This window comes from Dipodomys spectabilis, unplaced genomic scaffold (assembly GCF_019054845.1).
Source record: "Dipodomys spectabilis isolate Male_0828 unplaced genomic scaffold, ASM1905484v1 ptg000113l, whole genome shotgun sequence".
Classification (NCBI taxonomy): Eukaryota; Metazoa; Chordata; class Mammalia; order Rodentia; family Heteromyidae; genus Dipodomys; species Dipodomys spectabilis.
Window position 1 is genome coordinate 2523495 of NW_024870790.1, and position 16245 is coordinate 2539739.

A 16245-nucleotide genomic window follows, 5' to 3' on the forward strand; every position below is an offset into this window, starting at 1 on the left:
AGGAGGTTCATTTGTGACTTTGTATTAGTGTAGATATCAACTCTGTTCCTTTGTAAAATAAAAAATAGTCTCAAAAGAATGCTATCTTCCAGTTGTGGTAATTAAAAGAATTTGCTTTCAGAAAGCAGTGGTTCTTAGAACAAGGAAGTTTGGATCATTTCAAAGGTATGATTGGGCATTTGTTTATGGCTCAGAATAATAATGGGAACAAGTCTACCTAAAATTTCATAAGGAACAAAAAGTTTCAAAATTGCTTTTTCCCATGGTCTAACAAAGGCCAAAAAATAAATTTTATGGATAAAATAATGTGTTATAATTTATAAATAGAGGGAATCCTATATAAAAATATTAGGATGATATTCTATACCACTATCCCCTTACTAGTCTACTCTGCAATAAGAAATTATAATCATTGTCAGAAAATATAATTGTTTATATATTTGATGAGAAATTTACAACCAAAATTAATACTCATGGTAAGAAGTGCTAGAATACTGCTTATAATTATTTAAGCATTGTAAATTCTAAAAAAGAATGTAAAATTAATATGACTGAGTTTTTCCTGTGTATCCCTTTTATAGATATATAGATACATTTGTAATTCAAGTTTTTCCTTCAGTTTGTATACCAGTCAGGATTCTCCAGGAAGGCATAGCCAATTATATGATAGGTAGATAGACAATTTATTGAAGATTTAGCTTATATGCTGAGGTGTCCCACAACAGAGTATGGCAAGCTGGAGAACTAGGAAAGCAACATGGCTGAGCCTGAGTAGTAAAGCCTTAGAACTAAGGAAACTCATGTAGCTTTCAGTCCAAAGCTGAAAGTCAAAATCTCCAGAGGCTACTGATGCAAATCCTGTGTCCAAACAACAGAGAACTTGAGGCTATGATCAAGGGCAGGAGAAGAAACAGTGAACTTTCCCTTGTAGTACCTTTTAATTCTGTCTGGATTGTCAGCAGATTGGACATTGTCCACTTCAAACACCACCTCTAATGTCAGTATCTTGTGGAAACACCATCACAGACATGCCCAGAAATAGCACTTTACCAACTATCTCGCCAGACTCCAATCAATTTGACACCTAAAGTTAACCATCACTGCATTATCCAAGTTTTCCTAACACAATCAGAATAAGAATCCAGAGTTAACTTGTACTTTTGAATATTATTTGTGTCCAACACAAGTCCAAGTAAGTAGTACTCAATTCTCTCAAAAATTTTTAAAAAGATTCTATTTGATTTTTTCCTGTTAGTTCCTGGAGGTGGGCAATGCAAATAAAAGTTACAAAAACTGTACAACTTTTTTTCACCTTTATGGTAGCTTGAATTTTAAAATTTCCTAGAAGTCCTCATAATAATTTTCTTTTTTTTTGACAATAATAACATGATTGAGGAAAGGGCTGGAAAATGGTTCATCCCTAAGTTTTCTTTTGGATGTTAAAGGGCCACTCTCATAAGCCAGTTTTAACGAGGTGTCCTCTGCTCATTTCTGTTTCTTTTGTTTTCAGGTAAGCCTCTGAACATCCCATGCAAAGCATTCTTTGGATTCAGTGGAGAATCTGGGCCAATGATCTATTGGATGAAAGGGGAGAAGTTTATTGAAGAATTGGCAGGTCACATTAGAGAAGGTGAAATAAGGTATAAAACTTGAATTGCTTATTTTTCTCTGCTGTCTTCGCAATTAAGCAATAAAATACCCTGAAGAGGATTCTGCCTGGGATTTTAATTGCAACTTCAAATGAATCCAGTGTCTAAAAGATGATCTGTTGAACAGACCAAGAGTGACTATCTTAAGAAATGCAAACTTGTAAGCCTCTAATATAAGAAGGTTTTCTGAAGTTCCTACAATACATAACACAGCATAACAACATTCTCAACACTATCTAAGCTTTGCATTTTCATAGCTTAGCCACTGTTACTCTATCCAGTAACAACAAATGTCTAAACTTTGCAGGTGACTCCTTAGTACACTAGGCAAATATTCATTTATACCATGGAGAATAGACAGCTTTCATATGTCATAAGTGTAAATCTGTAGGGGCAGTATAAAACTGATATTCTACCGAAGTCATTCTAGACGCTTGTTGAAGTGTTTGCTTTACTCAGCTTCCGTTGCTCTTCCTGGAAGTGACTGATCCTTCCCTTTCACACCATTGTACACCATTTTCACTCTCCTGTTAGCCAGATTATTTCTTGGTGTATAGATAACATTTTAATTCAATTGTGTTTTCTTTCTGAGACTACCTTCTCATTTGTACTATCAAAGGTCTGTGAACTTTCCTACTGCACTCAGACTGTGGAGTATCCCCATGGCTTCAAAGGCACTGATGCACACTTTGTGCTCCTCTTTTTGATAGCAATTGGGATACCCTTGCTCCATCCTCACTAATAGTCATGTAACAGATATCAATCTATCATTTCAATAAAATTATGTTAATATGTATTCTTCTAGCTTTCTTCTTTTTCTTCTTCTCTTTTTTCTCTTCTTTTTCTTTCCCCCCTCCCTTGCTTCCTTCCTTTTATTCTTTCTTATAGGGGTCTCACTATGTTGTCTAAGCTGGTTTCAGACATTAAAGTCTCTAGGGATGTTTTTATTTCAGCCTCCCATGCACCTTCACAACTGCAGGTACACACCAGTTTCCCAGCTGCAGGATGTCTTAAATATAAAGTAACGTGCATAAGGCAAGCATACGGAATAATATTACAACAATTAAAATGCTTCATAATTACTCCCATGATAATCTTTGTGTCCACCTGATACATCTAATGAAAGATTTATAAAATAAAGAGTCCATGAACTCTGAGGGCTTATGCAAATAGTGACTATCAGAAGATATTCCTAGGGAAAATATGTATAAAAATGTGCTTTACATCACTATTCATTAGGGCAACACAAATCAAAACCAACTTCCTACTCACTAGGGTAGTTGCAATAAAACAGCCATGTTATTAAAATTGCTGGTAAATTCTATAGACCAGAGTCACTTTGCAGGTATTAGAATGGGATTGTGTGTTAGTTCAACAGGAAATTTTTCTCTAAACTATTGTAGAATTGTCCTTTGCACATTTCCCAAGAAAATCTAGGAAATAATGGAATCTAGTGAACTGTGGGTATCCACCATTCATTATCTCAAAAATGACTGAAATCTTACTCCATGATAAATAAAACCAACATTTACTTTAAAAATAAAAATAAGAAAATGAAATTGTTGGTGAATGACTATAAAATTAATAAGGCAATGGAGAGCCAGAGAATTTAGGATAAGACACTTTTGGGGGGATCTTAGCTTTGTCACTTAGCTATTTAAACATACTTTATAAGGCTGTTCAAGAATGAAAGGCAATTAATGACATAATATATGTAACAAATGTCTGAAGTTTTGTACATGCAGTAAATGTTCAATAACTGCAAGCTAGAAAAATAGGATGCAAACTGTAGAAGGAGAGTGTGTCATTTAAATTGAGTCTTAAAAATACATTACTTTACATTAAGTGTTGGTGAAGGTGGGGAAAAATTGTAAATCTCTTTAATGGCTTGTAGAAATGTCCATTGGTGCAATATATTTGGATAACAGTTAGGCAAGTCCTCAAATGTTTAAGCATATTGTTGCAATATGGTACCACAGTATAACTCCTAGTAGATAACAAAGTGAAATCAAAACATACTTTCCTACCAAGACTTGTACTTGGATGGTCACAGCAACATTATTCTTAATAGACAACAGGTAGAAACAACCTAAATGTCTGTCAACTGATGAATGAATAAAAGGTGATATGTTCAAAGAAAAAAATATTATTTGCCATAAAAATGTTTGAAACACTAATATATGCTAAAACATGTGTGACCCTTATAAACGTGATTTACTATGAACAAAGTCAGTGACAAAAGACCAACTATAATATTGTTTTATTTGTTTGAGATGTCTGAAACAGGCAAATCTATAGAGATGTCAAGTAGCTGACTGGTTGCTTTTGGATTGGTGGGGCAAGATAGAGGGATGGTGTTGACAACTAAAGTGTTCAGAAGTATTTTTCTGCTCATGAGGAAAAATAGAAGTTAACATATAATACATGATTTTCTAGGATTCATATTGGTGTATAGGTAAATTTTATGACACATGAGCTTTGTTTCAATAACACTACTTAAGGTTGACCCATTGCAACAATGAGATGTACAAGATGCTATGTTGAAAAACAAACTTTACAATTTAGGTGAGGCGGAGTGGGGTGGAATGTAGTAGTTGAGGAGGTGTGAGGGAAGGGATGGTAGGGGAAAAACAAAGGAGGAGGCAACAATGTACTCATTACCTTGCTCCTGTAACTGTAACCGCTCTGTACAGTATTTTCACAGTAAAAAACTTATTTAAAAAAACCACTGGGGCTGGGAAGGTGGGTCAGTGGTAGAGCGCTTGCCTTGCATGCCTGAGGCCCTGGGTTCGATTCCTCAGCACCACATAAACAAAAAGAAAAAAGCCGGAAGTGGCATTGTGGCTCAAGAGGTAAAGTGCTAGCCTTGAACCAAAGAGCAAAGGGACAGTGCCCAGGCCCAGAGTTCAGGCCCCACGACCAGATCCCCCAAAAAATCACTTCTAGGGGCTGGGAAGGTGGCTCAGTGGTAGAGTGTTTGCAGAGTTCAGGCCCCATGACCGGGGGGAAAAAAATCACTTCTTTTTTTTTTTTAATTGTGAAAATACTGTACAGAGGGGTTACAATTACATGGGCAAGATAATGAGTACATTTCCTATCAAGCATTGTAGCCTCCTCCTTTGTTTACCCTTCCCATCCCTTCCCAGCCTCCCCCCTCCCCCCCACCTAATCCTCCCCCCCACCTAATCCTCCCCCCCCCCCCACCAAAGTTGTAAAGTTCGTTTTCAACATGACAACTTGTACTTCTCATTGTTGCAACGGGTCCACCTGTACCCTTATTTAAACGACTTGTTTTTCTCCTTCCCCTCCACAAATTATACCGACATAAAATACAGTGAAAACAGGCGTTATACTGTGGGGGAGGGACATACAAAGCAACAAAGAAATAATCTTATAAATGCTTTAGAAACAAATGCATGAAAGAGAAACAAAAAACATTTAAATACATATCTTAGGGTTCATTTTCCTAACATCACCTTATCTGACCTTTTCTTCTTGACTCATACATACACTAGATATTGCAAATAAGGGAAACCATGGGATCTATGTTTCTTTGGGCTGGGCTTACTTCACTTAATATGATTTTTTCCAAGTCTTTCCATTTCCTAACAAATGGGGCAATGTCATTCTTTCTGATGGAGGCATAGAATTCCATTGTGTATATATACCACATTTTCTTGATCCATTCATCTACTGAGGGGCATCTGGGTTGGTTCCATATCTTAGCTATGGTAAATAATGCTGCAATAAACATAGTTGTGCTGGTAGCTTTAGTGTGGTCTTGTTTGTAAACATTTGGGTAAATGCCCAAAAGTGGGATTGCTGGGTCATAGGGGAGCTCTATGTGGAGTCTTTTGAGGAACCTCCATACTACTTTCCAAAGTGGTTGAACAAGTTTACACTCCCACCAACAATGAAGTAAGGTTCCCTTCTGTCCACATCCCCTCCAGCATCTGTTGTTATTAGAGTTCTTGATTTTTGCCATTCTAACTGGGGTGAGGTGGTATCTCAATGTTGTTTTGATTTGCATTTCATTTATGGTTAGGGAGGTTGAGCATTTCTTCATGTGTCTATTAAAAAATCACTTCTAATCACTTCTTATTAGTTGCCTGGTACAGAGTAGACTTTCAGAAAAAATTGATACACTACAAATATTTTTAAAATTTTAATTGTCAAGGTGATGTATAGAAGGGTTACTGTTACATAAGTAATGTAATGAGTACATTTTTATAGAACTAACAAGTTACAAGTAATTCTTGAGTATTAATTTCCATTTGAATTTTAAGATTACTAACTAGCAACATTTCATTAATTATTTTAGAAGATACTTGTTTATGATTACCATCAACCTATCTACCTGCAAAAGACTTTAGAAGCCACTCTTCAATTTTGCCAAGAAAGAAACTAGTCCCCAAAAGAGCAGTTATAGGTAGCAGTTAGTTAATTAGCAGTAGAGTTTCTATTACCAGCAAGCTCAGGGCTCTATTTCACATCCAAAGATAGCAATTAAATGAACCTAAAGTAATTATCTCCCATTTCTTTTACATGACTGAGTGGATTTAAAAAAAATGAACAGCTTTATTGGGGTCTAATTGACATGCAATAAACAACACACAATTTAAAGTGCACAATCTATACAGGCTGACTGATATATGTGTACCCGGTGAAACCATTGAGATAAAGAAGATATCACCCCTTGTTTCCTGCTGCCCCTTTGAAAGCCTTCCCACAACACTAATCTTCTTGTCACTATAAATCAGTCTGAATTTTCTACAGTTTTATATATACAGAACTATGTCATATATACTTCCTTTTCTCAACATTATTTCACTTAACACATTTATTTCAAGATTTATCCAGCATGTTATGTGTATCAATAGCTTCTTTCCATTAATGAGTGCTGATTTATAGATATAATCATTTACTTGTTCATTCACTTATTGATGGACATTTAAGTTTGTTAAGTTTGGGACTATTTCAAATAAAGCTACTGTGAAAATTCATATATATGTATTTTCATACACATATTTTGCTTTTTTCATGGCTGCATACCTAGACGTAAAGTGGTTGGATTATGTAGATATTTAAACATTTAAATATTAAGTCATTATATAAGTATAAGTCATTATAAAATCATTATATAAGTATATACTTTATATATTGTAGTTTACTTTATGGCTAATTTATTATTTGTTATTTTGATACATGGGATAGATTTTTATTACTTTTCTGGAAAACATTCATTTTAAAATTGACAGCTAATCTTTGTGCATATTTCTGGGGCACACTATGTAAAGACATATGAAGTTTCTCTGCACCTGATATCTAATTTCTCTGGCCATTAGAAACTAAAGTTGCAATGATATATTTCTTACAACTAATGAATGGATAAATCATTTAAAAAAATGTGTATTTCCTTAGTGTTGCCTACTGTCCTTTTTAAAAATATAATTTTTTCTCCTTTGTAATTAACTTTTTGAAGTATGTGCCTGATTATTTCAAAATGTTACAGAAGGTCAATCAGTAAGGCACTGCTGCTGTACTCTACCAGCAATTGTTTAGGTGTTAAACAACCAGCTAGCAAGTGCTACAGAAGTCAACCTTTGAGGACTTGCAAAAAGCAATTGCTTATTTGATGTTGATACATCCCCTTCCTCAAACCCCTCCAACTCCAAACTCCCCAATTTAAAAAAAGCAGTTATATAATATATTTCCACTGGATGAGATTTTTAGGGAATTTATTCTGAAAATTTCACAAAACTTCTTAGCTAACTACAGATACCTTCAGAGAAACACAAATGAAGAGGCAGGAATTCCTGGCCAAAATAAACAAGTTGTCAACCACTTTGTAATATTAATTGTGTGATCCGTGATTTATTTGGGACCTTGTGTGAGTTCCAGTGTTCCTTCAGGTTATGGCCATTTATGCTAACATGGGAATTAATTACTAGACCCATCTTCTAGCCTCCAAAGCCAGTGTCCTTGAAACCAATTTCAAGGATGTACAAGGTTTTTATACAGATGAGACAGATTGGAACAATAAGGCAATTTAATTTTTAAAAATACTAACATTTTTACTAGTACTAAGATATCTACATTCTCCCATAACCCACGCATTTTCTCCAAAGGGAACAACTCTGAAAGCAAAGTATTGAGAGTTTTAATTAGGAGATTCTCCTCAAAGACATTTCTGTAAACAAAATTTACTTGTGCATGCATGGGTCTCTTCAGAGAACTGTCTTTGTTCAGGTTATTATGATAAAATATCAAAAAACAGGTAATTTATGAGAAATAGAAATTTATTTTTCACAGACCTCAAGCTGGAAATCCAAGATCAAGGAGGCATAAAATTTTCTGCTAGTGAGGAGTTTTTCCTCAGAGATGGCAACTTTAAGTTATCCTTGTGGGCAGAAGGGTCAGAAACTCACTTTTATAGTGACTCAGCTCATTAATGAGGGACAGCCTTCATATCTTAATCAATTTCCAAAGGCCAGACTGTTAACATTATCACATAGGATATTATGTTCCATTACACAAATTCAAGAGGGAAGATGAGAAGGAGACAATGGTGGAAGGGGTACCATGGATCAAGATGAAATGTACTCATAATTTGATATGTTGAATTAAAACCACTTTGTACTATCACTTAAAGATAATGAAATAAATTTTAACAACTAAATGCTGAAATAAGATACATGATTACTCATTGTAACAATGAGATATACAAGACACTATGTTGAAAATAAACTTTACAACTTTGGGATGCGGAGGAGTTGGGGAGGTGGGGAAGGAAGGGATGGTAGGGGAAAACAAAGGAGGGGGTAACAATGCTGGGGAGGAAATGTACTCATTACCTTACTCATGTAGCAGTAACCCTCTATACAGTATCTTTACAGTAAAATATATATTTAAAAAATTTTTAAAAGAAAATAATCTAGTTACTAGTGGCTCATGCCTGTAATCTTATTTACTGAGGTATAAGGATTTAGGTTCAAAGCTAACCCTGACAGGAACATCTCTGAGATTTTTACTTCCAACTACCAAAAAAAAAAAAAGACCAGAAATGGAGATGTGGCATAAGTAGTAGAGTGCTAGCCTTGAGCATAAAATTTCAGAGACAGTTCAGGGACAGAGCCCAGGCACTGAGTTCAAGTCTAGAAGATCAGCACAAAAAAAAAGAAAGAAAGGACATTGCATTGGAAGTCATATTTTAACTGAATTGTAACTCTGGTGTTGAACATGCATGTCAAAGTTTACTTCTTGAAAGTAAAATAATAAGTAGAGATTGAGAAGGGGCTAGTGGCAGGAAGAATGTAGTTGAATTTGAGCTGTCTATATTATATGTATATAGAGAATATATGGAACTCCATTACCATGTAAAATTAATGCATGTTTCTTTAGAATGAATTGTTATTCATTACTAAGTAGATCCAAAAGTAGGAAAGTAAATCAATAGCTCTTGGACAGTTCACTTATGGAGAAGTTGTCCCAGATGCTGGGATCTCAATTTCCTAGACAGCAACTTGATCCTGCAAGTCCATGTTGCAACTTTAATCTCAGTAATGCTCCAGAGGACTTTTAAAAACAACCACTTAGGGGAAAAGGTGGATATTTATGGATGGTTTGATGACATAATGTCACTCTGATTTCAGAAAGTCAGCTCCTGAATTTAGCAGATTTCCTGCTGCTTGAGTAGCATATGAGATCAAATCTTGTTTGCTCTCTGGGCCACTTTGATCACTGAGATCCCTGATTTGCACAATTCATTGCCAAAGCACTTTAGAATCCACTGGGGCAAATATCTACTCCTTTATCTGCCTTTAAGCAAAGATTAGAATAGCCTTCCCATCTCTGTAATGTTGCTAAGAAACAGATCTCAAAGGAATTCAAATGCAGTGTCTATTCACAGTTGCCAGACTGTACCATGCAACTGCATAAAAACTCTTCCACTGACCCTAAAAGATGTAATTTGTAGAGGTGGTAAGGGAATTTTGTTGGTGTTATTGCAAGTTTGAAAGTTTGGCTATTTTTCTCTAATGTTAAAGTCATTCCAACAAATTTTCTTCAGCATGTCCATGGAGAGAAGTCAAATATTATTGTGAGGACACTGAGAGCAATCATTAAGGAAAGACAAACTAGTTCCTATGCCTCTGTTAAAATGCTTACAAAGTGAAATCAGACAATTCATAGAAAGAAGCATTTGGGAGTAAGCATCCCAGAAAAGTTATTCCAGCCCTACATCTCCACACAACTTCAACTTCCTTATAATTAATCTTAGAAGAACCTTGAGAATTAAAAAAAATAAGGATTTGTTACCGAGGACTGCATTTCACAGTGCTATTAAAATATGCCAGAAAAATTGAAACAGTCTTATTAAACAAAAATAGTTTTTAGGATTGTCTGCAGGGTTGTGACTTGCATCTGTTGTAAAAAGAGGCTGTATGAATTTCAAGACAATTGCTTTGTCCCTATGGAAACTAATTTTCAATGATAAATCTGACTTCACAGTCTTATCAATAACTAATGTTTTCTTCCTTAGGCAATACTACCAATTGGCTTACCAAATCTTTCACAAGTTTTGACCTGAAAATATATGCACTTTATCTTGAGTTTTCAGAAAATCTCCTTTAAAAAAATCAAGTTTTTCATTTACATTCAATTCCTGATGGCTGCTAATTGAATGTAGGCAATATTTAGTATTACTTTTACTTTCTTTACTCTTGCTTTCACTGCTTTGCAGTTTCTGTTTTATCCTTGTACATTAAATGCCCTCCCTGAATGAATAAAACTCTATCCAAGGATGAAATGTGATATAGGTATGACAAGATTTTATCTTTGAAATGAGTTGATTCTATAGTAATGACTATTAACTTACCTATTAATGAGCCATTCTTTTGAAAAATAAAACAACATGGAGCTATGAATATGTAAAGTGTTCTAAAGTATAGTCATAGAACATTTATGAAAGGCACATATTTTTACAACTGTGCTGTCACAGTTTCCTTGTGTGGGCATCATAAATAATATTTATACAAACCAATATGACTGTGTGTCACCAGGAGATATGATCTTATGAGACCACCCTTGTATGTATGCATCATCATCATTATATCATTCATGATCATTATATCATTCATGATCATGAATGATAATTGGGGTCCCAGTCAGCTCAGGGCAAAAGTATATACTTTATTTTGTCAACTTTACACATTTTTAAGGCCATAAAGCACTCCATATGCTCTTGGCTTTCCCAGAGTTAAGCTTCAAAGTGTATTTGTTTTTGTTTCTCCCACTCTAGTTCATTCACAGAAAGAACAACACTGATCAATAACTTTGACATTGTCCTAAAAGTTCAAATCTTTAAAAGTTAATTTTACATTCTTTTATTGTATTTTATTTTTTTTCCTTAACATGGTCTTACTGTATACTCTAGGCTGGCTTCAAACTCTAGATCTTCTTCTCAAGAGTCATGATCATAGGCATATGCTACCATGCCTGATTTATTATAAATAAATTTCAAATCTTATACTAATTCTATGTGAATGTTGATTTTATAAGTCATTAAGACACTTTGATGGAAAGGAGAAACTTTATAAGCAGCATAGTTTTGTTTAGAGTCATACTTAATTTACATTTAACTTAAGGATCATTTTTTGTTTCATGGAGTGTTTTAGCCTTGAAATACATATAAACTAATTAAAGCCTACCATAGATGTATTTGTTTTCTTTCTTCATTTACTTAGTAGACTCTAGATCAATGTTAATTATAGTGTCTTGGATTACAAAAGTTCTCTAGAGAAGGATATGTAATTAGTAAATAAATAAAAATTCCATGCCACATTTTTATAATGCAAAAAAATGCAAAAATATTGAAGCACTCTAAGTCAGATTGTCAAGGTAAGCATATCAGATACATAGCATTTTACTTTATTTACCAAAAAATTGAGGTTTAGAGACTGTGGAAGAGCTTCTGTTGAGCAGTTTACAATTCCTGAGGGTCTAGATTGAATTAATCAAATCACCGCTAGCAAAAGATGGCAAAAAAATTATGAGAGAGCTATTACTGAGTGAGATACAATATACTAATAAACTAAAGTGTTGAATTAAAACATTTTGTACTACTTAAAGAAAAATTTTAAAAACTTAATAATTTTTCAAGTAGACAGAATTCTGTATTGTACTTCACATTTAGATAGTAGCGAGTCAAAATCTGCCCGGAACTGAAAGAGTGAAAATCAGTATGGACTGAGAATAAGCAGCCCTGCCATTAATCAGGGTGGGAGGACAGACAGATAAAGCCAGCTGCAAAGTTAACAGAAAACACTGCTTCTCCCAGGGTCATGTAGCAGTTGTAAAATGCCATAAGGAACCCCTCCTCCCTTGAGTGATTACTGATTTCCTACCTCGAATGCCCAGACCTGCTTTGCTATTGACATTTATTACAGGGGATAGGTACCCAATGGCTAAGTCACCCACGCCTCATGACAGAATCCAATCCCCAGTTAATTTCCCTTTCCCAAATACCACTTCGGAAAATCCAGAATTTACCACTATTTTTTTAAGACCTCCTCAAAAATCTTGAAATCTAAATTTTACAAAAGATTCTTTCTTACTTTTTCAATCAAATATCAATTCATTGAAGAAGCTGTCCCTCCCTGGATACATTTAAATATTATTTTTATCAGATTATAGACGATTCAGGTCTTTCACTAATAAGGCTTTGATAAGGAAAAAAGCTAACAACATGAGAAGAGAGGTTTTGTTCAATTAAATGCTGTTTTGAAACATGCCTCCTATCCCTCATATTCTCAATCATCATTCTTGGGCAATGATTATACATAATTCAAAATAATCACCCAGAGACTCTGCACAATATTTAGACATCAAAGGAAGACTCCATTTAGTTCAAGATACCATTTACAAGGAATGGAAACTGTACTTAGACACTTTAGAATTATTTACCCCAATTAAAAAGCCAGTAGGATTTTTCTATTTAAATCAGAGGCAAACAGAAATGTAATTAGCCAGAGAGTAGAATGGTGGTTACCAGAGGCTAAGAGAGTAGGAGGAAGGCAAAGGTGAGGAAAGGTTGATTAATGGGTACTAACTTACAGTTAGATGGAAACAAGAAGTTTTGGTATGTTCTTGCACAACATATGACTATACATAGCAATAACGAACATTTTTTAAAACATGGAAGAATTCTTTAAAGTTTTAACCATAAAGAATTGATAAATGTTTGAGGAGATTGGTATGTTTAACTTGATATAAACATTACTCAATGTATTCAACATCAAAACATTAATGTTGTCCCAGTGATACATATTTTTTATGTTTTTATGTGTCAGTTAAAATATTTTTAAAGTATGTGGGAATCTAGGCAATTCTTGTTCATTCTTATAATCCTACTTATTAAGAGGCTAATATCTGAGAATTATGGACCAAAGCCAGCCTAGACAGGAGAAGTCAGTGAGACTATTACTTCAAATTAATTACCAAAAGGCTGGAAGTGGGGCTGTGGCTCAAGTGGTAGAGTAGTAGCCTTAAGTTAAAAAGAAAAGAGCCCATAGCCTGAGTTCAAGTCTCAGTGCTGGCACAAAAAAAGTATGTGAGAAAATGTGTACAGAGTATATGCCATTTATAAAAGGGACCTGTGTACCTATGGATTTTTAGATGTACCAGGTGGCTTGGACACAATACCTCATGAATACTGGGGGACACCTGTACCGTACAGTTTACACCTTGTGTTCATTCTGTGATTTTTCACCAGCATATAGTGGCATGTTCTCTGCAATCATAGTAATTATAGTGCAATATAGAGTGGTTTCACTGACTAGAAATCCTCTGTATCCCACCTGTTCATTTCCCCTGCCTTCAAACCACTGGTATCTTCTTATCTATTTAATGTATATAAAATATTGTCTTCTTTAGAATGTCATAGCATTAGAACCATGTAGTGTATAGTCCTGTTTAGATTGACTTCTTTTACTTAGAAATATTCAGTTACCTTTGCTTAACATATTAGGTTTTCTTAGGAACTGTATCCATTTATTCATTGAGCCGTTATTGAGATCCCATGATGTTCCTAAAACTGCACTAAGTTGCTGAAGATATAAAGTATAATGCTCAAGTGTGCCCTAAAACATAGCTCTAGTATAATATTTTGTTGTTGGTGTTGGTGATTGTGGGTCTTGAACTAAGGGCCTGGATGCTGTCCCTGGGCTCTTTTTCTGGAGGCTAGAACTCTACCACTTTGAGCCATAGTGCCACTTCTGGCTTTCTGGTTGTTAATTGAAGATAAGAGTCTCAAACTTTCCTGCCCGGGTTAGCTTTGAACCACAATCCTCAGATATCAGCTTCTTGAGTAGCTAGGGTTGCAGGCATGAGCCACTAGCTCCTGGATCCAGTGTAACTTATTTTTTGTCAGTATCAGGCTTGAACTCAAAGCCTTGGGTGCTGTCCCTGAGCTTTTTTGCTCAAGACAAGTGCCCTACCACTTTGAGTCACAGTTCCAACTGTTTTTATTTTAGGTGGTTAATTAGAGACAGGACTCTCACAGACTTTCTTGCCCAGGCAGTCTTCAAACCATGATCCTCAGATCTCAGTCTCCTGAGTAGCTACGATTACAGGCCTGAATTTGCCATGTTTTTGGTTTTCAAGACCAGATATCCCTATGTAAACCAGGCTTGCCACCAATTTGCAATTATCCTGCCTCTGCCTCCTGAGAGCTAGTGGACAGAATCTACTAATATAACATTTTGAAATGACAAAGGTCAGTGAATTATTTTTATTATGCACAGTTATTTGGTATGTTTACAAAAATGAGCAGATAAGAGGATACATTTTTATGTATATCTTAGCATAATAAAAGAACTTTGCAGAAAGTATACAATGTCTCTCCCCTCAGTTTCCACATTTACCATATTGCATTAGTGTGACATATTTGTTACAATTAATGAAATACTATAGATTTAATATTTTAAGTGAAAGTCCATAATTTAAAGTAGGATTCACTCTTTGTGTTGTAGAGTTCCCTAGTGTTTGGGCAAATGTATGTTGTCATATATGTATCATTATAGTAACATATAGAATATTTTCACTATCCTAAAAATCCCCCGCTACTCTGCCTAAACATATATCTCCCTCTCATTCAAACCTCTAATAACAATAGATCTTTTGGCTTCTTACTTAGATTTGCTTTTTACTAAAAGACCTATGGTGATAATTATACAATTGGTAACCTTTTCATTCCGGCTATTTCTATTTCTTTCTTTATTTTTATTTATATTTACATTTTGTTAATTTTTTGTAAAGGTGATGATCAGAGGGTTTTTTACATAAGTAAGTTAATGAGTACATTTCTTTGTAAACACTGTTAATCATTCTGGCAATTTTTAATTAATCATTTGCACTTCTGTTTCCTCTGTATCTTTTTGTGAATTAATAGCTAATTTGTTTTTTACCACTCAATAACATTATCTCAATGTACCAGAGATGTTTATCTATTAACCTATTGAAAGACATTTTGGTTGCTTCCTGATTTTGGCAGTAATGAACAAGGCTACTATAAATACAGTATACAAGGTTTTATGTAAGTATCAAAATGTGAAGGATGAATCATATGCTAAGACAATACTTAACTTTGTAAGAAGCTGTCAAAGTATTGTTCAAAATGGCTGCATCATTTTAGTTTTCCTCCAGTAATGAATAATCCTCTAGTACACACTCTTTCCACTAAGATGCTCTGCTTCACCACAGTTTCTGAATCAACAGCACTAAACTTTTTGGACTGAAACCATAGATGAAAATAATTTCTTCTTTTAAGTTGTTTTCTCAAGGATTTTGGCCACAAAAATGATTAGCTAAGTAATACAATCTCAATTGTTTCAAATAATGACAGTTGAGCTGTCCTATCCATGCATAAGAAATATCTTCATTTATTTAGAACTTTTATTTCTGTTATCACCATTTTGTAGTAATCCTCATTATTTTGTTAATTTACAACTAAGTTTAGACATTGGTAAAAGCTAGGCAGTTTAAGCTTTGATAAACCAGCTTCTCCTGAAGACAGTCTTCTAAAGAAGTAGAATGAGTATATTTCTTGTCAACCTTGTTACCCCTTCCCTAAATTTTCTCCTACTTTCCCTCCCACCAACCCACCAAGTTGTAGAGATCATTTCCAATATATTGCCTTGTGTATATTGCTGTTGCATTGGTTCCCCCCTTGCCCACTGATGACAAGAAATGTATTCATTACCTTACCTATGTAACTGAAATCCCTCTGTACATCACCTTGACAATAAAAAAGAAAAAAGGACCAAAATAATATAATCACACACATTTGCATCATTTATATTAGACCCTTCAAATAGAATATGTTTAAATGGCACAATGTTACACTTAACAGATTAATACTGAAAGTCTTCTGGCTTCCACTGCATATATTGTTCAATCAGTGTTGGATTTACAGATAAAAATGTTACTTTTCTGCTCATCTGATAATTGTCCTAGACATATACTAATTATTGCAAATAAGTGAAACAATGAGACCTATATTTCTTTGGGTGTGACTTACTTCAAAAACTATGTCCATACG

The 16245-nt window shown here is 34.6% G+C and overlaps 1 protein-coding gene across 1 annotated transcript in view; it reads left to right on the forward strand.

Moving 5' to 3' along the window:
• Nucleotides 1–16245, forward strand: part of Il1rapl2 (interleukin 1 receptor accessory protein like 2) — a 1053788-nt gene that overhangs the window by 1000941 nt on the left and 36602 nt on the right. Inside the window, exon 6 of the mRNA XM_042688187.1 lies at nt 1511–1640. Within this exon, the coding sequence (XP_042544121.1) occupies nt 1511–1640 (130 nt within the window). The remainder of the gene's footprint in view (nt 1–1510; nt 1641–16245) is intronic.